This window comes from Ambystoma mexicanum, chromosome 2q, assembly GCF_040938575.1.
Source record: "Ambystoma mexicanum isolate Mex_15411 chromosome 2q, UKY_AmexF1_1, whole genome shotgun sequence".
Taxonomy (NCBI): Eukaryota; Metazoa; Chordata; class Amphibia; order Caudata; family Ambystomatidae; genus Ambystoma; species Ambystoma mexicanum.
Window position 1 is genome coordinate 1026322103 of NC_090924.1, and position 27008 is coordinate 1026349110.

Below are 27008 nucleotides of genomic sequence, written 5' to 3' on the forward strand. Positions count from 1 at the left end.
AGGTTATGTTTCTCTCCTCCTTGATACACTTTATCAGGAGCGCTCCTCTCCTGCCACTGTTGTTTTCCTACTTTCACATCAATTAACTGCAGACAATGTATCTTTATTACAATTGTCACTTTTTGGCAATGCTGGTTACAATCAGCTTGCTTAGGTATTACCCCCACTTTACTTTGGCAATGGTGCTATTTGTTTTGATAGTATTGCTTGTAACCTTTTCTTCCTTACCTTTTTATAACGTTCTTATTATGCCAATGAGACTTCTTTACATTCTTTCGGTATTCAAAATATCCATTAGTGGACAGCGGTCGACTACAGAGCATACTGGTATTACCCGACAAAGTTACACTCACCGGTTTCTGCCAACGCGTCTGCTCGATCTGCTGCCCCTCTCTGGTCTGCTTTCTCGACTACCTCTCACATGGCAGACTGCTTCTGGTTGATTCAGATTTAAGGGATTATTCGATTCATCAGAAGCCAGAGTATTACATTCTTTTTCCTATGTTGACTATGACCGTATTCACAACCAATAAGATGAATAGCTTTGGGAAGGTAAACCATTACATAGCAGGTATCACAGAAATCTCTCCCTTTGAGCAAGGCGAATACTGCATCTCTCTCAACGGAGTCCACCTATTCCCTTAGGGCCCTTCTCCCAGTTGATCCTCCCGGCTAATACCACCCCCAGGGTTAGGTTCAGGTAGCCTTGACCTGGGCACCTGGAAGGAGACTTTAGGTAGGGTTTTTTTGGGTACTCTGCAGGATTCATCACATAATCATGATGGTCATTCGCCAGGATGCGCTCAATGCTCAAGGAATAAGACCCATGCAGGAAGAGAAGGAGTATTCAGAGTGGTGATGAGGGGTCCGAAGACTTGCTAGAGAAGGGGCCACAGATTCAAGAAAAGGAAAAGTGCCAACAGACTGTGGCACCAACTCTTGGCCCTGCCTACCTGGTCCGAGAGACAGCTGAACTGACTCTGAAATGTTTCACACTTGAACGAAGCCAGAACAAAGTGTTTGTGAATCTCTGGGAAACTCACAAACACCACTGTGAGGTGAGATGTTATCACACCCACAATTAGAGATTTGGTTTCTGGCTTATCCTTCACCTGATTTTGTTGACTTCTGTATCCGTATATGTTTGTGAATAGTCCTTCCCCAGTTTCTGTCTCCAGGGCTCAGAACACACCCAACAGCCTGAGTTCACTGGTGCAGACCTCCATCTAGGCCCAGCACTACGGAAGTCAGAACATCGCTTCCCCATAGAACCTTCCGGCCGATCTCTACTCCAGGGTTCTGCAGCAACTGCCTTTGTGTCACCTCTTACAAATTTCCACATCTGCTGTTTCTTCCCTTTCTCATACTCTGACCTCTTCGATGCTCTCGGTGTATTTATATGAACAATTCAAATGGATAACCGATTATGGAACATTCACTCTGAAAATATAATCTACACTTTTATTTTACCTGTTTATCGGAGCAACATTTCAACCAATACTCTATTTTGACGTAGTTTCTCAAACCTTTCAATACGTTTGGTGATATGTATTTTTAAATTTAATTGCTTTTCCTCTTATATATTTAGTTGAACTTAACTCATGTGGAGTGCACAATCACCTCCAAACCAGCCTGTGTGGTGCTAGATAACTTGTCTAATGGAAAGACATTAGGAAAAAATACAAGAAGAATAGGTATCCAAAACAGAAAAATAAACAGCTTTGAGTTCAAATGCAAGGAAATATGGTGGAAAGACAGAAACAGAAGCTATAATGGACTTGTATGGATCTAGGTCCAGTTTAAGTCTGGGGTGCATGTGCATCCCCACTAAGTTTTCACACTTTGACCCTGTAGGAAATGGAGTAAGGGTAGGGGCAGTATGAATATTCCAGTGAGAGGAAGCTGAAACAAAGAGGTTATCTGAAGAACTATTGAGTAAATTTGAAAAAACCCAGGATCTGCAGTCCGCATAACAGAGGTTTGCGGGCTGCAGAAGCGGTCAAGGAGTGCACAAATCTGAGGATGATTGTCCAATTCTATTTGGGGGGCATTTTTCAATGCAGGTATTTCCCAGCTGGAAAGGAGACCAAATGGGAGACTGGATCCAAGAGGGCAAAGGGTTAAGAGAGTGGGGAGGTGGTGGGCTGGCTTTTGAAATGAAAGCAGGAGGCATAGAGTCCATCATTTGGAACCACGTTGGAGTATTTTACTGACACTGGTGCTGCAGCATGTTCTGGCTGTGTTGTTAACTTATTTCATAGACTATGACAACAAACCAAGAAGTGAATATTTGTGGCGTAGAAGCAAACAGCAAATCCCTATGCACCCCAAATTGAAGACAAATGCTGAGGCTCTGTGTGCAATCAGACAACATAACAGAGAGTGAAGGGACACACAAGGCCATGCGAGGACCATTCCAGAATCTAAAGGCCACTCAGTCAGGGTTGCCTGATTCCAAGATGGCAGTACAGCTCTTTACACAGGTTAGGGACATGATCTGAAGATCCTTCAGGTAGAAAGACTTCTCCCCAGGGGAAAACCCCTTTTCACAAGGCTAGGGAGGTGAGGCAGAAAACTAATAGTCCCCCTAGGGGTGGGGTGGTAACATGTGGGAGGATCTTATGGAGAGTGAATCTCTTTAAACCCCAACCACGCAGGCTGATCTTAATACCCAAATCTTCCACACATAAACTCACGTTCAAAATTGTGTCATTGTGAAATATCAGGGACGAAGACCAGCTTGAGAATGCTGCAATCGATCACGACGAAGGCTCGATCAGCTACTGTCAATTGGACTGAGGTTATGCTGGGGGCATCCGCGCTATTTAAACTGAACAGCAAAGAAAGACTGTGTTCTTTGCCATCCTCTGACCCATCCGGTGCTGATGGGCCGTGCAGTTCTGGCATGCTGAGAGCTGTTGTACGTCCAGAAGAACAACATGGTGACCGAAAGGGGCTGCATCGAAGCCCGTAAGACTGAACTTGGGCTTTGGGAGACTGCAGCGAGCCACGTCTCCAAAGCAGACAAAAGAAGCGGCGAGATGCTCGAGAATTGTCTTGCGTGTCGGTTGGGCACGGGTGTAGTGAACCAGAAGAGACGGAAAGCTGGTGGTGTGACCTGTCGTGGCAGAACCGAGGGGTCGAACAACTATGCAGAGACCACCAGCAGTAACTGGTCATGAAGAGAAGCAGGCTGCAGAGAAAGCGTGTAGGAAGAAGTTGTAGCAGAGAGTGTGAACCCACGACCCCTGGTGAAACCGGTGAAGAATACCCCGGTGAGAAGGTAATGGTAACATGTATAAGTCGGTGGGGGCAGGAAGATACACAATAGTAAAGAAGCCATTGGAGTACTGAACCAGTTTGTCACACAATTGCCTGTGAAGTTCCACAAGAGTGTGGTACTGGAGAGTAGAGTGGGACTCAGGAAGCATCTTCAATGTCCCAGTGGGGAAAGAATAAAGAATACAAATAAAGCAGAGACTGTGAAAACCTCTGTAAAGGAATTACAGTATTGCTGAGAACTGTAAGAGACAATGGGGAACCGGCTAGGATGTCCTATGTGGGAGTCATTCTCCTAGCCCCACGATAATCCTGGGGAACTGGTTTTTATTTTCTTTTGAGAACCCGGAAATTTATGAAACCTGTGCTTTGAACAACCTGAGAGTCTTTGGCACACTTTACATCCAGGAGAAGGGAGTCACTCTCCTGGGTTACAGCAGCAGCAGAACTTGAATTGACTTATTATAGTGGCAGGGATAGAGTAGGAGTTTTTTTGACTGGGACAGTAGGCCTCATCCTAAGTTTTCCGGTCGGAAACAACGGTGCCAGTAAGCTTACTGGCACTGTTGTTTTCCGGACCGGCCAACTGTGGGTTTGCCTTCTGGAGCCGCTGTGCCAGTCAGGTCTGACCCTGCAGGGCACAGCAGTCACGGCAGGCAAAGCCGTCACAGAAGCACCGACCCTAGTGACAGTGGTTCTGTGTCCCCACTCCCATAGAGTCCTGTGGGACTCTGTGGGAATGTGGATTAACAAAATTGTCGGCGCCTGACTTGTAATAGACCAGTGGCACCGGGAAGTCAGGCGCTGGTAATTTATTACGGGTCCGGCAGCAACCCGTTGGTAGCACCAGCACAGTTACCGCCGGACCTGTGATGAGTCCTTTTGTTTTGGACTTTAACAGACTTCCTGGCGGGCATCCAAGTTTCTTTAGTTTAGGCATGGAAATCCCATTAGAATTAAGGACCGGTAGGTTTGTTTTTGCTGTTTAATTTAATGTGTTGTAATGTTTATAGCTCAAAAGATCTTTATCATAAAATTCACAAAATTACAGTTTCAGTCATATTTCGTTGTACATAATTGCAATCTTTAGATGCATACAATTATTCGACCAAATATTACAAAATTTGCATTTTCATTCCGTTTGCATTTTCAAATACAAGTACTGGTCTGTCTCAAGTGTCAATCACATAAGCGTTAACACTGGAGCATGGGCAGAGTCCCTTTTGGGATTTAGTGGGCTGTGCAAAGGCACAATATTAAAAGGACAATATTAAAATTTAAATAGTGTTTAGACATAGTCACAAGAGCTACTTTGAGCTCCGGACATTATTTCCAACTTTGCCCATCCTTATGATTATGCCATTAGCATACCCCTACTATGTAGCTCACCTGAACTGAGGGGGTCTTCATGTAGGCCTATAGTTGCCAGTAAAAGATCCTGCAGGCAGCGTAAATGGTTCATTTTATCCCACAGCTTTCTCCTATTTACTGTATGAAAGGCTGCCCAGAAATCTATCATAGCAACATATAGACCAGGCTGCCCCTTAGTTTTTGCCCTTCTGGTCAAGAAATAGAGTAGCCATAGGCAGTGAGATGTTCCCGAGCCTGCTCTAAATCCCATTTGGAAATCACTCAGAAGGCCTGTCACCTGCACCCAGTGGGATAGTTTGTAAAGTAGTAAAGATGCAAACATTTTCCCAGTCGAGTACAACATGGCCAAGAGTCGGACGTTCTTGGGACATATTCTAGGCAGTTTCTTATGTATTGGGACCAGAATCGATTGCACCAACAATCAGGGATCAAACCCTCCTCAGACACCCTCTTGAATAGGAGATACATACGATATCCCCAGTATGCCATGTTCTCTTTTATGATTACATTGCAGAGTCCATTTGGGCCGGGAGCTCTGGAATCTTTTACTACAGATATTTGTAGCATGATCTCGGCATGCGTAAAGTTCAAAACAAACTTCTCCCGGACCAAGGTGATCCTCCCACTGGGGGGCATGGGTCATAGAAAACCTCAGACACATGTCTGGTCTAGTCCTGCTCACCGATAGTGCAGATCCCACGGGTAGTAAAATGTGAGTTGAAGGAGCTGAGCAATTGCCACAACTTACCAGATATTGCCATTGCACAGTTTTACCTAAGGTGACATGCTCACGCACCCACCTGCGATATTGGTTTTTAGCCAATTGCTTGAAGGCTAACACCTCCTCTATAGTGCTGCAAGTCTTACCAATCATACACAACTCGTTTCTGATAATACTCTTATCTTCACAAATTATTTTGTCACACCAGTACTATTTAATGGATTGATTTAGGAAGTTTGGTATCTGTTTTGGACCACCAATTGAGAAGTGCAGTCTTTAATCCACTTTTCAATCTCGGCTGCTGTAATTCTAGTTCCCATAAGTGGAAGGTTATCTGCTTGTTTTGAGAAGATAGCAGCCTTCCTTAAACTCTTCGCTGTCTGGTGAATCCTATTGTCCCCTTGCTTAAATTGTAGTTCCCCAACAACCCCCAGATGGTGGGTCTCTAGGGGGCACTGGACCTTCAAGGTAAGAATGGCGTGGTTGCTGTAAATTGTTTTGAAAGTTTCAAGCTTCCTAACCATCGGGGCTGCCACAGAATTACAAAAGAAGTAGTCAAGCGTTGAACGCTTTGTCCCTAATTTCCAGGTTGTTTTACTTTGGTATCAGGTCCCAGTGTCAATCCTGCAGGAGAAGACGAATAGCCCACCAAATCCCCCTATCTGGTACACCCAACAGTTAGTTGTACAACTATTGAGTTTATCAGGCTGGGGAAAGGGGATTGGAGAAAAAAAACGGTCAGGACTTCTCTGGTCCCTTCTCTCTCTCTCTGATGCCCTGGATCACTGGACGTCCTGCAATAATACAGCATGGTTTAAGTATTTAATCACATTACATCAGTATTGGAAATAAATCATTCCTCCCAACTCCCTTTGTTACCAGACAGCCTCTACCAATTGCTTAGAGGCACTTAAAATGGATTTGTGTGTTTTTAACTCTGCTTCTGCCTTTACAGCTTAACCTTAGAAACTCTCTCTCTGCCAGTTACTCAATGTTGCTTCTTTGTCAAGACTTTCACTTTTCTCTACTGTGCATTAGTTCTTCTGTGTGCGCTCTCAATGATAAAATACTTCAGCTAAACTTGAGTTTCTTTTATTGTACGACTTTTATGCTAGCAAGCCTTCAAGTTCAGTTCATGCGCTAGCAATCACAACCTTTTAGAATTTCCTCAATTCATTGCTTCAAAGATTGAGAACCCTTTTCAGAGATACTTGGATTCTAGATTAAAATGAGAAATGTGTTCGCAGCTGTGCACTGACCGAATCTCTCATTCATATTTCAGTCCCAAAAATACGCTGCCACTTACTGCGTACATGTGTTGAACCCTTGCGAGTAAGTGCTGACTTTCTGTGCTGGATTTAATGAAAGATAAGTGTTCCTTTGCACCGGCCAATCAAAATGAAATGACTCCTCAGCTAATGGCCTTGAAGGGAAAAGCTCCTTAGAATGTTCCCGTAACGGCTCCACTGGAATCTGCAACGTGCTGAACAGCTGCGGAGACTACCTAACTCGTCGTAGCAGGCTCTCACTTCCTTACTCACGTCATGTTACGCGCGTCATTAGGTGCGCTCCTCTAATGCGGGTGGATTAACACGACGCATACATAAACATTGCAATGCTTACAAAAAAGAAAGTCACATGCGCGAGCTGGCACCAGTTTCTTTACGTTTATAAACGGAAGGCTGGCACGCGCAATTTAATCCAGTTGGGAAACAACAATAAGGCAGCAATGTAATTTAGTTGAAGAACTTCAGTAAAAAATAACTACTAATAAATATAACTTGCAAACTTTTCTTCCACTGTCTTGAAATAAAGATGTACATAGATTCCTTTTGAAATTTTGAACTTGAGATTAACTATAAAGCAAGTCTTTTCCTCAAAAACTTGAGAGGGAGTCTTTGGCCTTTCCTGGAAATGTCTTCTTCAATATGTGGTTCTTGTGGTTTCTTTTCCTAAATCTCTAGTCTTCCTCTGGAGCTCTTTGAACGCTGTGACCAATCTTAATGGGATCTTGAATGAAAGGCAGTTTAGAACCTCTCCTGAGGTTCCAAACTGCATCACTGTTGCATCACAGTTGTCGTTAGCCAATCATTGCTGACCAGGAAGTTGGCCATCCTGGACTGGGAGAACTGCAGCTGACTAGCATTAAGTCAAGGAAAAAACTATGAACTCAATCCCAACTCCACCTAAATCAGCAGTTTAGAAATCTCAGAACCCAGGGACCTGACAGTGGACATCGCCCTCTGTCCTTCCATTCAACACAAACTGTCCCAATCTAGTATGATATCAACCCAGGCTGCTTAACGGAATTATTTGCCGGTTTATAAAATAGAGACCTACTCTTTACATAGACGGTTTTCACGGTTTTGAGTAATTCATTGTTGAAATCCACACCTACATAGATCTGGTCATGTTCGTTGGCATTTTTTATGTCTCCATTCAAACATTAGATGACCGATTGACCAGCGGATACCTACAGGAGTGTTGTCAGGCACCCTGCCATTTAGACGCACAACAGCTAGTGATATTAATCACCCGGGGCTACCTGCCTTCTTATATTCAATTCAGAAGAGATACCTGACCTCTAGCCTTGATAAAGACCTTGAGTTGGTCGAAACACGTGTCGACACCCATGGTGATAAATAAAGATCCAAATGGTTTCAAACTTAAACGAGTGGACTATACTCTTTATGATGAACCGTGCACAACGGAAGCATTTATAAGAGTGTGTACAAGCGCCAATTGTGTAGGAATCCAACACAAACCTAACTTATCTCGATTTGAGGCACAGAACACTGTCCCTATGGTGTCTACAACCGGCTGCATGTACAATCAAACCTAATATTTTATGAGAAGTAAGGCGCAGTAACCACCTGTTCTTGGTGCTCTCATCACTTTCTGAATTCGATGATATCAGTTTTTGATAAGCCAGGAGGATCATATACGTTAATGACGTTATTAAATGTGTATAGCAATCATCATGGCACCATTTGGTCAGTCTCTTCATTCCTTGTCACCACAAATGCCAATTGACTCAGACCAATCCCTAACCATGTAGGAAGTTTAATTGCAAAATATGTTGTGGCGCCCAGTGGAGAACTCCCATCACTCTTGGGTAAATCTTTTTTTTTTTTATTTGTTTTTATTTAGTTTAAAGTTCAAACCTTATGCACTATATAACATATTATAATGTAACAAAGAAAGTTAAAGACACATGAGAATACAGAAGTAGAATGAAATAAAATACATGGCATGGAAGAAAAAATGTATTTAAAAAACGTTGCATGTTATACATTTTTGTACAAACATTTCATATTGCAAATTTGGCATATTTCATTTCGACATAAGATACCTCTTAACTCCCCTTAACAAATTAATTTAGCTCTATGGAAGATCGTCAAATTTGCGATTTACATTTGGTGACCCTCCTCCGTCAATTTTGATTGCTCTCTTCCAGATATAGAAGGCAGCACCAGTATGAATCATATTTTCTGCCATATATGTGGCAGACTAAAATTGATCAGTTTGAATCATACTTAGATCACATACAAAGTTTCCATAGGCTTTGCGATACCATACCTGTAATTTCTCACATCCTGTAAGTGAGTGTCTGGCAGATTCTGTCTCCCCTTTACAATGTCTTCAGTCTTTCTTCCATTGCTAAACCCGACCAAGCTCCTGGGTATTCCCTACATGGTAATGTCTTAAATCTAAGAAGGAGAATAAAACGTATCAGGCTTCTGTTTCCAGTCTTAAACAAGTATTGTCTAGGAGTCATAGGTTTTATACCTTGAAGTACATAGGTCGAATAGCGTTTCTTTTTTGACAGGTAGGATAGATTAGAATGTACATCCCACTCAAATGCTTTCTTTTTTAGATGGTTGTAGGTCGCAATCATTTCACATGTCGGTATGGGCATCATCATGTTAATTTCCATGAGGAAAGGGAGAGTCACTCCTCTTAAATGTGACAAATGTGTTCAATTTATCACGTATCAACATGTTATTGCCAATCAGGCCCATGAGACTCAATCCCTCCCCCTCTTCCAACATAATTTTCATATAAAGCTTGCTGCACCATATTTTCCAAAACTATTTTAAGGAGACCAGCCCCAGTTCACTTTGTATTGCTTCAATTGGGGTCGATCTTGGGAGTCCCAGAAGTGGTTTCCATAGCTTACCTTCTAATTTCCTGAGGTTTTCCATTTCTGAGTCTCCCACCGTTTACAGTGCATATAAGGCACGGGGGATAATACATCTCTTATATATTTCAAATTACCCTTCAATGGAATATCCGCCTTTGCTTAACATATACTTTTTCATAACATTCAATTTTTTAAAGACTTTTGTCTTAACCATCTCGAAATAGAAATCTTTTGGCGGGAGATTCATAATGGGGATCCCCAGATTAGGGTATATATCAACTACCTCAAGAGCGTTGTTATTGATCTTCCAATTATATGATCTTCAATGTTTTGCCCTTTTTGAGCCCCTGAAAACCATCACCTTCGTTTTACTTTTATTTATGCTTAAGTTATTTTCTTTAGAATAAAGGTGTAGGATTTCGAGCATCTTCTGTAACCCCCCGCAGAGTTTTGTCTAATAAAGTACCAATGTCAGCATACATGAGACCGTTTATACCAAAACCCCCCCACTTTTGGAGGGAATTTTTTTTTATTCCAATAAATCTGTCCCAGATATCCGACACATAAAAACTATACAACACCGGGGAGGTAACAAAGCCCTGTTTAAGGCCTAAGTTAGTTTTAATTTAAGGGGAGATTTTTTTGCCTTTAACCAAACGGATGGTCACAGTAGTTTCTTTATGCATTTCACGTAGGAAATATAGAATCGTGGGACATACCTTCCTATCAGCTAATTTTTTCCAGAGTCTTTCCCTGTCGACACAGTTGAACGCCTTGGAATAGTCAATGTAACAGGCGTATAGTTTAATGTCTTTTTTTATCCAATGTATCTGAAATTATGTGTTTTAGCATTACTAAATTATCGAGAGTACTATAATTCTTTCGAAACCAGTTTGTTGGATTGGTATAAGATCATTTTCATTGCTCCATATGGTTAAACTACCTATCAGTAGGGATAAAAAAATGTTACAGGTCCTATCTATCGATCATGGCTAATAAGCGATAGTTTTCTGGGTTTTTCCTATCCCCTTTTTGTAAATCTGGACAACCATCGCCTTTCACCAATTTTCCAGAATAGTCCCACTTTCCCAAATATTCGAGAATATAAGGTGCAAAAATACTGCCCATTTTCTTGGATTTCTTTTCAATACGACATTCGCCAAACCGTCCGGTCCCGGGGCTCTGGAAGATTTCATTTTATTTATAATTGTTAGTATGTCCTGGACCTCGTAGGGATATATCTGATGTCTGTTTATCACACGTTCATCATTTAAAGAGGCAGATCTATCCTCCACATAGAGAAGGTGGGATGCCTATTTTTCCCATGCATTTTGACCTACGTAATTATATTCTTTATGCGGATCTTCTAATAAATATTGTCGGTAAAGGTACCAGAATTTCTTGGTATCATGTGTTTTGCAGATTACGTATATAATCTTCCAATTTGCATTGTTGACATTATCTTTATATGACTTCAACAAATTTTTAAATCTGGTCTTAAAGTATTTAATTTATAGTATCTTTATCTCTTCTGTTTGTGTGGGGTTTCTTTTAATATTCTTAATTTCTCTTCTTTTTTTTCTCTCTTCTATTTGGCTATCGTACTTATTTGAGTGTGGCTTTCCAGGTTTATGATGGATACACAGACTACAGTTTTCCTTTTGGATCATGCCCAAAAAATTACCTACAATTTAGAGGCTATTTTGTGCTATCTCTTGACCTTCCAGGGAAAGTATATGAAACCTATTGTTACATTTTTCCAAATTTGTCTCAGGATATTAATGGCGTCACCACTATCCCATTGGCTAGAGGTTTGTTTTAATAATTTACGTACAAGTGCTTTATGATCACTCAACGGGGTGGATATATGATAAAAAAAGATCTGACAATTTTGTTTATCCACTGGCTGACAAACATATAGTCTAATCGTGAGCTGGTTTTACCATTGGACCAAGTGTCTTTATCAGGAGTATCTTTGTCCAGTTCTAGGTATTTAATCCCCCAGTTAGCAAGAAGTTTTAACCAGGTGATTCCATTCATGAATTGGGGTTGTCTTGCAATTAGGCCCCAATTATCCAAGTACAAAATGTGCCATGTGTATAAGTTTGTTATCTAATAGGTTCCACGTATTCATTGTATCTTTGGCTACTTCACAATGAGCATTGAAATCACCCATAATTAATACTTCTGATTTAAGGGATTCCACTAACCAGCTTTCCATAGTGGCTGTAATTGTCTCACCTATACTTGCCAAGTTTACCGCGCCTGGGCGAGAATATACATTTATAATTAAAATTTCACCAAGAAAGTTTGTGTTGCCAATAATGGCACCCATAACAAAAGGGCAGTGAATAGAGCATTCATAGATTATAACGGAGACATGGTCTTTAACCCCAATACATAAGCCTCCTGCCAAACGTCCCTTTTTTCCTCCAACTGCGGATTTGCAAATAATGTTATATCCATCCAATAGTAACGTTCCCACCCAGGTCTCCAGTAGGGCAAATACATTGCTGTCTTTTAGGAGCTTAATTCCATCTATATGCTTGATGGAATTATAGCCTCTGCTATTCCAAGAAAGAAGGGTGAGTCCCATGCCATTGGCCTCATCTCAATAATTGGGGAAGTATTCTCTATCTGAGATCCATAGATCCAGTATTTAGTTCCACCCGTCTCCTCCCCTTTTTGTTTTCTGAGATATATTTAGGGGCATTTTAGTTTCAGGTATAGTCTATTTTGTTACAAAGAAAAATTTCAAATTTGGTACCCCATAATAATTTTGAGTGTTCCCTAATTAGGTCTATCATCACTGCGGTCCCAAATTGGACGATAACCCAGTTTTCCCAACTACCCTCTTTGGGTAATATCACTAGGTCAATATCTAATGATTTGATGGTATATAGTTGCAGAATCTTGTGTAATTGTTCCAATAGCCAAGATCTGTTCATGAAAGGGCTCTCCTCAGAGGTTTGTTTTTGTATGATTTTGATACTTTTACCCATCATACAGTTTTCCTGCTTTTGCTCAATAGTATAATTTTTGCTTTGGTTTTTATACATGGCTAATATTTCCATAATATATATTTCGAATGGATTGTGTACTCCCACGTATTCCTCATCTTATGATAATTTGTTATCTCCAGCTTTGCTGCTTCGGGAAAAAAAATTCTCGGTAGAGGGCGCTGTGCTCGAGGTCGTGGCGTCGATTGTCCCTCGACGGTCTCCGTACCGTGTCGACGTCACTGATGGTATAAGTAGCTCGAGCCGCGCCCGTTGCTTCAGTTCTGTTTTTCCGATCGCTTTGCTATCGTGAACGGCGCGCTCCGAGATTTTCTTTGTGAAAATGTCATCTTCTTCAACTCCTTCGACACCCAAGACTGGGTTCAAGAAGTGTATCGATTGTGGATCGAAAATGTCAATCACTGATCCTCAACGAGTTTGTCTCTGGTGTCTCGGTTCTAGTCACCGAACCTCCGACTGTGGTTCCTGTCAGTCCATGACCGAGAAGCCCCTTTGTGAGAGGAGAGGTAAACTGTCGGTGGGGAGGGAAGCCTCTAAGAAGGCTGTGTCCAAAAAGCATAAGAAAGCGACCGATTCAAAAGGATCGGATCGACATAGACACTCCAAGAGATCTCGATCTAGGAGTAGTCGAGACACTCTTCTTCCTCGTCAAAAAAACAGAAGAGGAGACATAGATCTCCCTCATTGTCATCTTCTGAGTCGACCGAAGAAATTCGATGTCCGACAAAATCGGATTCCCCCAGAAAATGGGAGGAATTCCGTAAAAAGATGATGGAGGTTTTCGAGAATGCGGCCCCGACCCCTTCGAAAGAACCTCGGAAGAGCCATTCCTCTAAAGTCACTCCATTGGACGACAAAGAGAAGTCGAGAACTACCTTGGTAAAAGCCAGTAGCATCAGAGATACTCGAGTCGACGCCAAGTCGTCGAAGACTCCTCCAGAGTCGAGCACATCTTCGGTGCCTCATAAAAAGCTCAAGTCATCGAAGGCTTCGACGGCTTCATCGACGCCATCGGCGTCGACTGCTTCAGCATCGAAGCCAAGAGCGTCTTCGACACCTGTATCGAAGTCTTCTTCGAAGTTTTCGAAGTTCCCGTCGACAACCTCGAAGGATTTTTCTACTCCTTCAAAGGAAATTGTTGAGGAAGAAAGGAGATTTACTCCGTTGCCCAGAACAGACTTTTTTAAAGCTATCTCCTCAATTTATGAGGAATCTGGCTGGGAGGAAGACAAAGTCACTCCCTTTGGAGTTTCATATGGCACAAGACAAGTTCCTGAGGAACACATTGATCAGGAATCTAGAATGAGAGACCTGAGTGATACTCTACATTCTGCTAGTGGAATTGACACCTCCCCAGAGTTAGAATTTGCCAAACCTGACCCTGCAGAACATGCAGACTCAGGGTACAGAGGTCTTATGAACAGGGTAGTAGAATACATGGGTTGGGGTAACACTTCACCCGTGTTTGAACAGGAGGACATGACAGATATAATTGTCAAAGGTCCCCAAAAAGATCCAGTTCTCCCCTTTCATAGGGCTCTTCAGAGAACAGTAGAAAAAAATTGGGAAAATCCTGATAGCATTGCTGCTACAAATAGTAATTTCCCAAAGAAATACAGACCAGCTGGTACGGATCCTGAATATTTAAACAGACATCCGACTCTAGAAAGTCTGGTTATTCAGGCTGCAGCCACAGCAAAACAAACTGCATATCCCACTATCCCTCCGGATAGAGAGGACAAGAAAGTTGATGCCTGGGTCCGTAAAGTTTTCACTTCAGGTAGCATGGCCCTGAAATCGACAAATGTCACCTGTACCCTGGCCAGGTTTACCCATACCCTGTGGGACTGTGTGGGACTGTATTTCGGCGGCGGCTGAGCATATTCCGGAAGGCGAGGAAAGGGAAGGCTTCCTGAATATAGTCAAAGACGGAAAGGAGGCAATGGGGGAATGTCTCCAGTCTGGACTGGATACTGCTGATAGCATCAGCAGATCCATGGCTACAAGCACTGTGTTGCGCAGATTTGCGTGTTTGAGGAAGTCGGGGTTTGCACAGGATGTGCAATCCAGACTCCTTAACATGCCCTTTGATGGCTCGAGGCTATTTGGCAGTAAGGCTGACGAAAGCCTAGAAAAACACCAGACCTCGAAAGCGACAGCTAAATCTCTTAGTGCCTCCATGCGCCTGCCTCAGAAAACCTATTCAGGATCATCTTCCTGGAGAGGTCGTTCTTTTCGCTACTACTCCTCATTTGGTAGAGGAGGAGGACAGGCTTCTCAAAGAGGCAGAAAAAACTTCCCTCGTGGTGGACGAGGAAGAGGTGCGAAATCAGCCTCAGGAGCGGCATCTTTGCCCTCAGCCACTCCTGCAGCCGCCTCCAAATCTCTCTGAGACCTTGCTCCACAAGACACCAGTGGGAGGCAGGATCTCTCAACATCTGAAGGAATGGCGAGGCATTACCTCAGATGTTTGGGCACTGGAAACAGTAGCTCAAGGTTACTGTCTCCCCTTTCTAAAAAGGCCTCAGAATCATCCACAGGGAGCCAACTCCGTAAAAAATTCCAGACCCGCTCCTGTTCCAGGAAATTTTAACCCTGCTAGAGAAAGGTGCCATAGAACAGGTACCTGTAGCGGAGAGGAACAGGGGTTGGTACTCCCCATACTTTCTCATCCCAAAAAAGGACGGAGGATTGAGACCCATCTTGGACTTAAGAAACTTGAACATGTTCCTCAGGAAGGACAAGTTCAAGATGGTGACCCTTTCTCAGATCCTTCAGGCTCTACAACTCCAAGACTGGTTGGTATCATTGGACCTTCAGGATGCTTACTTTCCTGTGCCAATCCATCCAGGGCACAGAAAGTACCTGAGGTTCGCGATTGGCAATTCTCATTATCAGTTTCGAGTTCTGCCATTCGGGTTGACCTCCGCCCCGAGGGTTTTCACCAAACTGTTGGCGGTTGTGGCAGCAAGTCTCAGGAGAGGAGGAATTCACATATATCCCTACCTGGACGACTGGTTGATCAGAGCAAGTTCCCCAGAACAAGCTCAGGAACATCTTTCGATCACCTGCCACTTCCTCCACAAACTGGGCTTCTCCCTCAATTTCAAGAAGTCCCACGTGATACCAACCCAGAAACTCCAGTTTATGGGAGCCTCTTGGACAGTGAGAGCTCTCCACATCCAGCAGATGGTAACGAAGTTTCAGAATGCCCAACATCTACCGGCCTTCGATTTTCTCAGGTTGCTCGGCCTCATGGCATCCTGCATTTTCCTAGTACCAGAGGCCAGGTTGAGAATGAGATCCCTTCAATGGGCACTCAGAACTCAGTGGTCCCAGTTCTCAGGGAATATGTCGGATCTTCTGCAAGTCCCGAGCGCAGTTGCTCAGGATCTACTATGGTGGGCTTGCAACGACAACATTCTCAAGGGAGAATCCTTTTGGCAACCATGGCTGGAGATAACAGTAGTGACGGACGCCTCACTCACGGGGTGGGGAGCACACACCAACGATCTGACAATCAGCGGTCGTTGGTCTCCATCGGAGTCCAAACTACACATCAACCTATTGGAGCTGAGGGCAATCAGACTAGTGCTGAAGGCCTTTCTGCCCTCTGTACAGGGAAAGAATGTCCTGATAATGACGGACAACACAGTGGCCATGTACTACCTCAACAAGAGAGGAGGAGTAGGGTCACTACCACTGTGCAAAGAGGCAATGCAGCTCTGGTCCTGGGCGATACGAGAAGGAATCTCTCTATCGGCAATTCACCTAGCCGGAGAGCAAAACAAAGCGGCAGACGCTCTGAGCAGGCAGAGCACAGTCTCCCACGAGTGGGAGCTAGCTCAGGAAGTCCTTCAAGAGATCTTCGCTCTTTGGGGAACCCCTCAAGTGGATCTGTTCGCCACTGTGATCAATCGGAAGTGCGAGCAGTACTGCTCAAGGTAATTTCCTCAAAGAGGAGCTCTGGGAGACGCATTCGTAGTGGAGTGGAAGTTTCCACTGCTGTACTCGTTTCCCCCAGTCCCTGTGATTCCTCAAGTAATCAGGAGGTTGAGAAAGTTCAGGAAAACCATGATCCTAATTGCCCCGGATTGGGCCAGGAGGACGTGGTACCCGGACCTTCTAGACATGTCCATCTGCCCTCCAATACGTCTTCCGCAAAGAGAGGATCTTCTCTCGCAAGAGGAAGGTCGGGTTCTCCATCCAGAGGTCAAGACACTCCACCTTCACGCATGGTTTCTGAGAGGTTGAGATGCAAGGATTGGGATCTTCTGGATGACGTAATGGAGATCTTGCTTTCGGCCAGAAGGCCAGCAACAAAATCTTTACACTGATGTCGCTGGAACAAGTTCAGTAACTGGTGCAAAGATAAGAATGTGGACCCTTTTCAATGTGGCACCCCAATGGTGCTTTCTTTCCTACTGCATCTAGCCAATCTGGGGCTCCAGATAGGGACAATTAAAGGATACCTTGCTGTGCTGTCCATTTTCAAGCACACCTCCAGAAGAGGTTTCATATTTCAAAATTCCATTGATCATTCAATTCTTAAAGGGGCTTACTAATGTATACCCCCCAGTATCTTCATGTCCCAACTTGGGATTTAAATCTAGTACTAACATTCTTGACTTGTATACCTTTTGAGCCTATGCATTCCTGCCCATTGAGGCTCTTAACATTAAAAACTGTACTTCTTGTGGCCTTGTCATCAGCCCGCAGGGTTAGCGAACTTCAGGCTCACTCATGCAAACCGCCATTTACTACTTTTTATAAGGATAAGTTAAACCTTCCTTTTTACCGAAGGTAGTTTTAGACTTCCATTTGTCGCAAAAGATAATATTACCAACTTTTTATCCTCCTCCTCATTTGGGAAAGGAAGAGGAGAGATTGCACAGACTAGATCCCAAGAGGGGTCTTACCTTCTATATCTCAAGAATGGCTAAATTGAGGCACGATGACCAACTATTTGTGGGTTATACTGGTCATAAACTAGGATTATCTGTAACAAAACAGACCATATCCCGCTGGATCATCTTAGCCATAACTGAATGCTACAGGTTAGCAGGAAAAGACCCACCAGATGGGCTTCGTGCCCATTCTACAAGGGGTATGGCTACTTCTACGGCTCTAAAGAGGGGAGTCCCGGCAGCAGATATTTGTTAGGCTGCTACTTGGAAAACAATACACACTTTTGTAAAACATTATTGTTTGGATACTGCCTCCTCTAATGAGGGTTTATTTGCCAAGGCAGTTCTGCATTTTGTCCATGAAAACTGAAAACTAATACTCCCACCTCCAAAATTACTACTACTATGGGAGTCCATCATAAGATGAGGACTACGTGGGAGGACACAATCCATTTGAAGAACAAGTTACTTACCAACTGTAACGTTCTTTCGACTAGATGTTCCTCCCACGTATTCCTCATCGACCCTCCCATCCTACCCAAAGTACAGTTTACGTTTTCTTACACTTTCACGAAGTGTGCATCAGTCATGGGGCACGCCTGGGTGTTCCTCCTATATGTGTTCATCGGAAAAACAGAACTGGAGCAACGGGCGCGGCTCGAGCTACTTATACCATCAGTGATGTCGACACGGTACCGAGACCGTTGAGGGACCATCAACGGCACAACCTCGAGCACAGCGCCCTCTGCCGAGAATTTTTTTTTCCGAAGCAGCAAAGCTGGAGATAACGAATTATCATAAGATGAGGAATACGTGGGAGGAACATCCAGTCGAAAGAACGTTACAGTTGGTAAGTAACTTGTTTATCTTTTTCATATGTTTTTAGGGATAGTGCAGCTCTACTAATTATTATATTTAGGCATTTTATATTTTCTCTTTTCAGTTATTTCTACATTTTCAATATCACTTTCCAAACACCCTTCATTCTTTTCTTCTTCCTCTACATCTTCAGCTTCTGTTTCAGCAATCTCCTGAGGGGTATTTTTTTGCCATTTTACTAGAGTGCCCTCTTTTATTGTTGGAATTCTATTATTTTCACTGGTTTTATTACACTTATTTGAGAGCTCAAATTGGTCCCATATTTCTATAAAATCCATGTCAAAGAGGGGTGTTTCTGCTAGAGCTGCACAGTTTCTTTTTGTGTGCTTCTTCTTATTCATGCTTATTTTATTGCCCCAACTTTTAATAATTTTATAATTTTTTTCGTTTTCGTCTTGTGCGTTTCTTAGAACCCTGGGAAGGATTTCAATTTTCTTCTGTGATACTTTCATTACTTTCAATTTCTATATATATCAATTTGCTATCCTCCACCAGGACCCTTTCTATCTCATTCTTCTGATTTTCAATTGTCATATCAATTCTGGAGCAGAGTTCGCTCAGAGCCCTTGAGTTTTCTTCTGCCTCCCCCTGCTCGATCTGTGGTGTTTTCTTTGGGGGTGCTTTTAGGTCCTCTATCATTAACCACAAAGCTCTTTTATTTTCGACCGATTCAATAACCAGTTCTTTAATCTTATCTTGGTCTTTCATTTGTTTTGTGCATATTCCAAGCAATATATCTAAAGTAATTGTTATGGCATCACATTTTTCATTCAAGCTTAGGAACTTTCCCAATTTAGTCTCCAAAATTATATTCAATGAACTGCCATTAAGGCTGCGTGGACTCATCTCCTACAGTACTCACTTCTTCGGCTTCAGCATATTTCTTCAGGTCTGGAGTGGCCGATGGGTCTATGCCAATAACATTTCCCATGTCTATAACTTTTTCAATGCTATTCTCTTATAATGGTGCTATAGGGCCGGAATTATGTCCCAGGGATTGGTGCCTAAAATCATGTACCAAATTCAAGAGAATTGTTAACAATCATGGAGCTATTTTCGGTTGGCCCAATGTAGATTTACCTTTTTACAGAAAGAATTGTGTTTTGGGTACTGTCCTTTTGTGTATTTCCCAGTTTCCCTGTTCCCTTTTTGGGTTTTATTTTATTTTCAGTAGTAATGGTTTGATATATTTTTTGCTCTCGGATTTTATGAGCGTAATTTAGGGGCCATCCTGACTACAGTCAGCAAGAGGAATTGGTCTTATGAACTAAAGTGCGATTGGTAAGGAAGGTTTTTTCACAGAATTTTCCGACAATGAAAATATGTCTACTTAATTGTCACTATACGTATATTTCCCGATAAGTTCCACTATCGCAAAAGCACAGAAGATAGGGATTATATAGAAGTTCTTATACTTCGAATTGTTCAGAATCCTGATATAACTACCCTGAGCTAGAGAAAGGAAATTTAGACTATTTGAGAGGGTCTAGTTGTCCAAAGAAAAAAAGAAAAGAACCAGAATATAGAGTATTATAGAGTGTTTGCGTAGTAATAAAATTCAGTGGTCCCTCCAAAAATGGGAGGTCACTGCAGTGCAATTGTGCATTTAAAACACGCTATAATACTCAGCGCCAAATTTTCAAATCCTGCATATAGAAGGTTTTAATTTGGCCAACCAAAAGCGACAAGAGCTAAAATGTAATATTATATGAGCGTTAAAGAACATTAAAACTTAACATATCATGGGTTTTACACAAGTAAACATGTTATATTATAAAAATACATATAAGAATTTCATTTGATGCCATATAAAAACACAGTGCCTTAATTTTAATCTCTCTTTCATACAACACATATCAAATAAGCCAGTAGGCCTAAAAAGACAGAAAAGGGGAAAGGGATAGATGAAAGGAGAAGGTGAGTTGCAATATAAACTTTCAAGGCAGCATTAATATTCAATCTTTTGATTAGTGAGCTGAGATACCTGTGTGTTAAATGTAGAATTACAATTGGTAAACCAAGTAATTTCTTCTACCAGGTGGAGGATAGAACTTAGCAGCCTCCAGTCAAGTGTCAAATACCACAAAGTGTCTGATTTAAGTTATTTGGGCTTTTTCCCGAGAAAACACCAATTTATTTATGGTCAGAGACGGGGCACGAACTGCCCTAGTCCGACTTTTCGGCCCCCCCTCCAACCGCTCTGCCAGAGAGTAACAATCTGTGCATTGATGTTGATGTTGGGATTTCCCAAGGCAGAAATGTCCGTTTTTGAATTATCGTGATAGATCTCACCGTAATAGTGGACTTGGGCACTGTTCTGTGGATGAATAAGCAGATTTTACTTTCCGTCCCGCTCCCAGTGTTTCAATGGCGGTTGTTTTGTAATTATAGGGGGGATTGTGCCTTAGCAGCGCAGCCCGCAACCAGCCAAACAGCCCAAACAGTAGGCGCGACGTCTTTAGAGCGGTGGCGGGCTTAACACTGCAAGGGTGCTGGTCAGGTAGTTTTTTCCATTTACGGCCTCAAAGGGGCGGGGCCAAAGTTCCTTTGGTAGTTGCGAGCGCAATAAAGAAGCAGGCGCAGCTCGCAGTAAATACCAGCAAAATTCACAAATACAGCGCCCTGAGAGCGGCGACAGGATTAACCAGGGTAAATGGGTAAATAATCATAAAAAAAGATACAAAAAATTTAAATGGGAGTACCAAAGGAAAATATGACTGGACACTCCTGTCCGAACAATCGAAATGTGTTTTTTTTCACATGCACCCTGCCTCTGATTGCCACAACTTCCACTCTGTCTCAGCTCTTTGAAAAAAAATAAAGTATTTAATATGAACCATACAAAATATAAAAACATTACAAATGCTAGTCTCTAAGACTGAATCTCCTCTCATACAACACCTGACAGCTACATACAAACATAACAATATACTGTTAGAGCAGGTAGAAGGAAACTGAAGGTCGTAGGAGAAAGGCAAGAGAAGGGGAACCATCAGGATGGAGGAACGGTAAAATGGGGAGAGGGGAGGCATTGGAAAAAGAAAGAAAAATTATGAATAGGAGAAGACTGCAAAGAACTACCAGTATACCTTGAGTTCCAGGAAACCCTGTATCTGGCCACAACATGAGAGCCCAGAACTAACAGGTGAGTCTGGAGGTGGGATGGGGAGCCAGTGAGGTGGTTGAAGTGGAGCAAGGTCAAGATATTTGGACTATGGTCACTGAAAGCCTTACTATTCTTAGGACATGCACTGAAAAAGCCCCAACCAAGCCACTCCTAATGGGCACACCCGAGAGGGTAGCCAGTAATCCTACACAGGACCTGTTGTCTGTAGTAAGATCTCCAGTGACGCTAAATTAAACTTGTCCAGAGGAGGCACTATTGATAAGTGAAGCTGGAGAAGAAAGCAGTCAAGCCGGTAGCCGAAGGTCGGATCTGGTTGAACTGGTGAGTTCACCAAGTATACCAACAGCACTTCCCCAGTGGTCCAGAGCCACAGGTCACCAACCGGGGGCTCCCTTGGGTACTTGTTACCAAAATGTGATGTAATGGTTGAAGAGACCAGAGGGAAAGCACAACCTGTAGTACGCTTCACAATAACAAGGAGCATAGGAAAAGACTTGCGTGACACTGAGCATCCAAGTTTGCCGGTGGGGGCCACAGATCTCCTGGCAGGCCTGACTTGCCTGGAGTTCAGGCCCCTACTGACAAATAAATGCCTGAATCACTGGCACTGTTACTATCAGTGCTGCTGATTCAGGCAATCCCATCCCATGGAGACCTACGGGACTCTATGGGAATGGGAACATACCGGTTCTCAGCTGTCCATATTATTCCGGTAATACCAATATATCGGGCGGCAGTGAGGCAGGTTTGCTGGATACCGGCAAAACTATGAGGGCAATTGCCTTTTTGAAGGGTGGCAAAGAAGCCCTGAAAATCTGCCCTTGACCAACATGAAAGAAATGAACAGTCGCTTGAGAATCATCTGCAGTCTTCAAGTGCAGAAAACTATCAAAGGAAATGTCCTATGAACTCTGACTGAAGTTTGTACTATGATGACGGCCCTGGTAGAGGCTGGTCCATTGCCTTGTAAATCCTCCCTACACATATTTCTTTCGCCGTCTCTATATTTGCAGAGACTGATTCTATCTTGATTTTCACTTTTGCTCCTATCGGAGTGTGTAGCACAATAAAATCTGGTTTGCCATCTCAAGTTTATGTTTACACCTTTGTTGGTCCACTTCCCTGTGACAGTACATAGTAATTAGAGACGGGGGAGCCAGAAATTTCATGTGGACGGCCAAGCGATGGGGTCTGGTCACTTAGGGACCAACACAAGGGGAGCCTGCAACCCATCACAGATAAATGCCAACATGCTCCAGTCTATTCAGGAGATGGTTGTCCACTGCTGTTTTGTTTTATTTTATTATTATTATGACACTTGTTCCTGATTTTTATGGTAACATCCAGAGCTACAAGTGCCAGAATGCAAAGAAAAATGGGCTAGACTAACATTACACAGATGGAAAGGGGTACAATGGCAAGCATGCATCTATGTGCTTATTCATGGCTTTTAAGAGCTAAAATAATGGTCTAAGATTGAATGCTCAGCAGGCTTAGTAGGACCGGCTCTATCCTGTTCATCATTGTATTCTATTGCCTTTGGTCCCATGTTCCCTCCCCTTGCCTTGAGGGCGCTTTGAAACACAATGTCTTGCTGTATAAGCGTCTTACAAACGCACAATAAAAATAAAATAAACCACCTTAAAAATACACAAATCCATATGTTAAGCAAAATTAATATGAATGTAGCTTTCATTTTCCTCATCTTCAATAAACACTGTAAGTACCATAATGCAGAGTAATGGCAGCCTAAAAACTGTACCTTCAAGTCAGATCCACAAAAAAAAAAACTGCTGACAATATCATGGCCTGACGAATATGTGCCAGCCATGAAACTCACATTGCATGTTTGAAAGACAGTCAATGCTACTTTTGTATTGTCTGGTATCATCAGGTTGCATCATCTGTCAGAAGTAGTTGTGGGTATCTGAACTAACACAAGTCTACAATCAAATGAGTCGAATTAGAGCAAGATGGTGGTTTCTACTTGTATCCACTTCTACAGTAGAAAATGTAACTAAAAGCTACAGTTAATATTAAAAAGACATGTATTTGCTTATAACCCTTCCCCCCATGTCATTGATGCGGCACCCATCACACTCCATCTACCTTCTTACTAGTTTTAGTATTGCTTGCAGGATACATTTCTGAAAGGTTCTACAAACGTTAGCTATTAAAGGTGAGAAAGAAAATGTCATTTGCCTGTATCAAAAACACTTTATGTATGTTATGTATTTTTGTTTGCAGGTTGTTTGATGAGGGTGCCATGTGCTCAGGTCAGAATACAGGTCTGCAACACTGTTATTGGATTTTACTGCCCAGACTTTGCAACACAACCCATTGAAGGTAAATTATGTTCTTTTGAGAGCTTTTATCAAATTGTACCCCCATCACGTTTGCATTCTTCTTGTGCACAAATTGTATCTATATGCAATAGGCTAAAAGCAAAGGATATACTTGAAAGGGTGTGCCGAACTAGTATCCTAGATTGGTTGTTGTGATTAGGCAACACATTTGCATCAGAATTTTCATAATCAAATTTCGTTAGAACTCCCTTCATGTTGTAGTTCCTTAGCAAAATTAAGAACTCAACAAGCTGTTGTATATGTTGTTTCTTCGTCTAGCCCCCTTTCTTGTGTAATGTTTTACAAATTATGTTGCATCCAAATTCGGTTCCCGCCAATGATCTACCTAGAAATGGTAGTTCAAGTGTTCTTTATACTTTTCCTTCTCCCTGTCACTAAATGGGTGGGTCTGGTCTCCAAATGACAGTATCTCTTTGAGCATCATGTTAAAGTCTCCTCCATAGAGTAGAAGGCCTTTTGCCCTACCCACCATCTCCTGAATCCCATGTTTTACTACAATTGGCAATTGTAGACTTTACTCAATACTAAGGAGCCCAATCTTCATTTCACCAATAATAAGCACCCCTCTTATGCCTTTTTGACTGATGTTAATTCAAATTGTACTCTTTTTGAGACCACTATCCCAACTCCTGATTACTTACTTTTGTGGGAAGTCTGAGAGGGCTGTCTTTTTCTGCCTCTCAACTGATACTCTTGCCACCCCCACAAAGTGTTCTTCCTGCACAAACATAAACGCATTCTGTCAATATAAAATAAGAACACCTTCATCAGTAACTACCTCCAGTATGGGGAATTAAGACTTTCACATGGCCAATCTCATCAGTCCTCATTCACCATAAGGAACAACGAAGGGCCTCTCTCTCTCTCTCTCTCTCTCTCTCTCTCTCTCTCTCTCTCTCTCTCTCTCTCTCTCTCTCTCTCTCTCTCTCTGTGTATATATATATATATATATAGGAAACAGTTTAGTTGCAGGGATGTTAAGGTGAGACCTTAAAGCAACAGAACCCCTGAAATTCAGCTAAAGCCACCTGTTGTGCAGCCTATGACCACAATGATGACATCACAGATGACCACTGATGACATCACTAATTACATGTTCTATGAGAACACTGATGACATCACAGATCGCAACACTGATGTCATCACTGGTGACAACACTAATTACATTGTATGTAACAGATTACATCAATAATGGCCATAACATCATTAAGTTGGCTCATAAAAACTTTGATTATCTTAATAACAATTTAGGACGTGGACTTGTCCATGACGAAGGCTGTGGTCACTGGCTTTCACCAAAGGCCATGCCTATTGGCACGTTACTTTAAAATATACAGGGACAAGGTTGAAAGCTGTAGCCACTCAACATGGCTGAAGGCCATGACTAGTGCCCATTAATATGTTAGAACATATACTTGAGCGGGGTGGCCCTGTGGGACGCCGCCGGACATGGCCGCCCAGTTGTGTAACTGCGCCATAGATCAAAATCCTAATGAGCAAATCCTGCGGAACGAGACCCACAGAACGGAAAATCTACTCGGATTTGTTTTAAAGATACTTCAGTGCATCCAGAGCTGCCTTCTGGTCCTCGACCGAGCTGAGACCTCTGAGATAAGAGGGGTTTACGGACTGTCCACTTGTGGTCGCTGGCGCGAACACGGGCCGCGGGCCCGATCCCCCTCCGGCTTTGCTGCAGGACTCGGACACTGCGCAAGCGGTTGATCTTCGCCTGCCTACATATTTCGGATCGTGGAAGAGGTGCCTTGGGGTGCGGTGGCGGAGACGTGGTGTGTGGGAGACGACTGGTGGTTGAGATCCGTTACGACCCACAAGCCCCTAGTGTACGCGGGCCCCCCTCTCCGGCGCCCGCCATGTGCGCTGGGTGTGATCGGCACAGGCGCCTGGGTTGAGGGGCACCCTGCGAGCAGGACCGCCACTCTGCCAATGAGGTACATTTAGAGGGCCCCCGCCCATCGGGCTGATAGCATAGCAGGAGGTGCACTTGGGCCGGGTGGGCCCGCTGGTGATCAGGACATGGGCCGCGGACCAAGATAACATGGAAGCGGGGCAGGGACTGATGCACAGAGGTTAATATCTCTGCATGCAATCTGATGTAATTCAGCATGCAAAAAGAAGTGGTCTGCCTTATCTGAAATCCCCCCTACACATCCATTTATAATCGAAGTCATGACACCGGAAGGGTTCACCGGTGGTGTCTCCACCCTATATAGGGCCACGCAGAGACATACCCCATCTAAAAATACGATGAAAGCCAAATGGGAAAAAGCCCTGGCTATACCCATACCGGACACCCAATGGGCGAGATACTGTCAGTACACTAAATCAGTTTCGATGTGTGCAAATTTTAGACTGATACAATTCTAGATATTAAACCATTTACACATCACACTGAGCAAAATAGCCACGTCGAAGCCGGAATGCCCCAAATGTCAGACCCCAGCGGCAGATTCCTTTCACATGTACTCGGCCGGCTCTTTAATCAAGCAATTTTGGGTGGAGGTAGCCGAAACAGTGAACAACATAATTGGCCTCCAGATCTCAGCCGCCCCTCTAAAATATTTGTTGGGGGATATAGGTAAGGTCCCAATTAAGATACAACGACTTTTTACGGTGGCGGGAATGGTCGCCAAGAGGAGTATCCTCAGAGCCTGGAAATCTAAAAAGCCCCCTACTCGACAGGCCTGGTTGAAGGATCTTGTATATGTACAGAAAATGGAGGAGACGTATGTCAGAAACATAAAGGCCGCCTGCCGGCCGAAGGACAAATCGGCCCTTTCAGGGAACTATTTAAGTCCTACCCCAGAATGTTCCGATAACAAATCAATTAACTCTGAATCCGATGCGGCTGGTATGCCCAAGTGAAGGGAAGGCGCCACCAGCTACAAGAATGGAGAAGTAATCCAACTGCGACGGAGAACTCAGAAAGTACTGCATCTGAAAAACAGGTGCCCGCCAGAACTTACAAACAATAAGTATTTTGTAACATGTGTAATGTGTCTGTTAATTGTATGCCAGTATTAAATAAAGCTGTTAAAAAAAAAAGAATATATACTTGAGCAAGCTTGCCAACCTCAAAAAAACAAAGGGGTTGCGTCCACCCTATGAAAAAAAGTTACGCTGTCCACTCACATGTGCAGCCACTATCAGGGGAAAATAACTGCACCAGTGTAAGG

The 27008-nt window shown here is 43.1% G+C and overlaps 1 protein-coding gene across 1 annotated transcript in view; it reads left to right on the plus strand.

The window, feature by feature from the left end:
- CFAP69 (cilia and flagella associated protein 69) overlaps positions 1 to 27008 on the plus strand; it is a 1486345-nt gene that overhangs the window by 346062 nt on the left and 1113275 nt on the right. The window contains exon 6 of the mRNA XM_069648365.1: positions 23696 to 23794. Coding sequence (XP_069504466.1) covers positions 23696 to 23794 — 99 coding nt within the window. The remainder of the gene's footprint in view (positions 1 to 23695; positions 23795 to 27008) is intronic.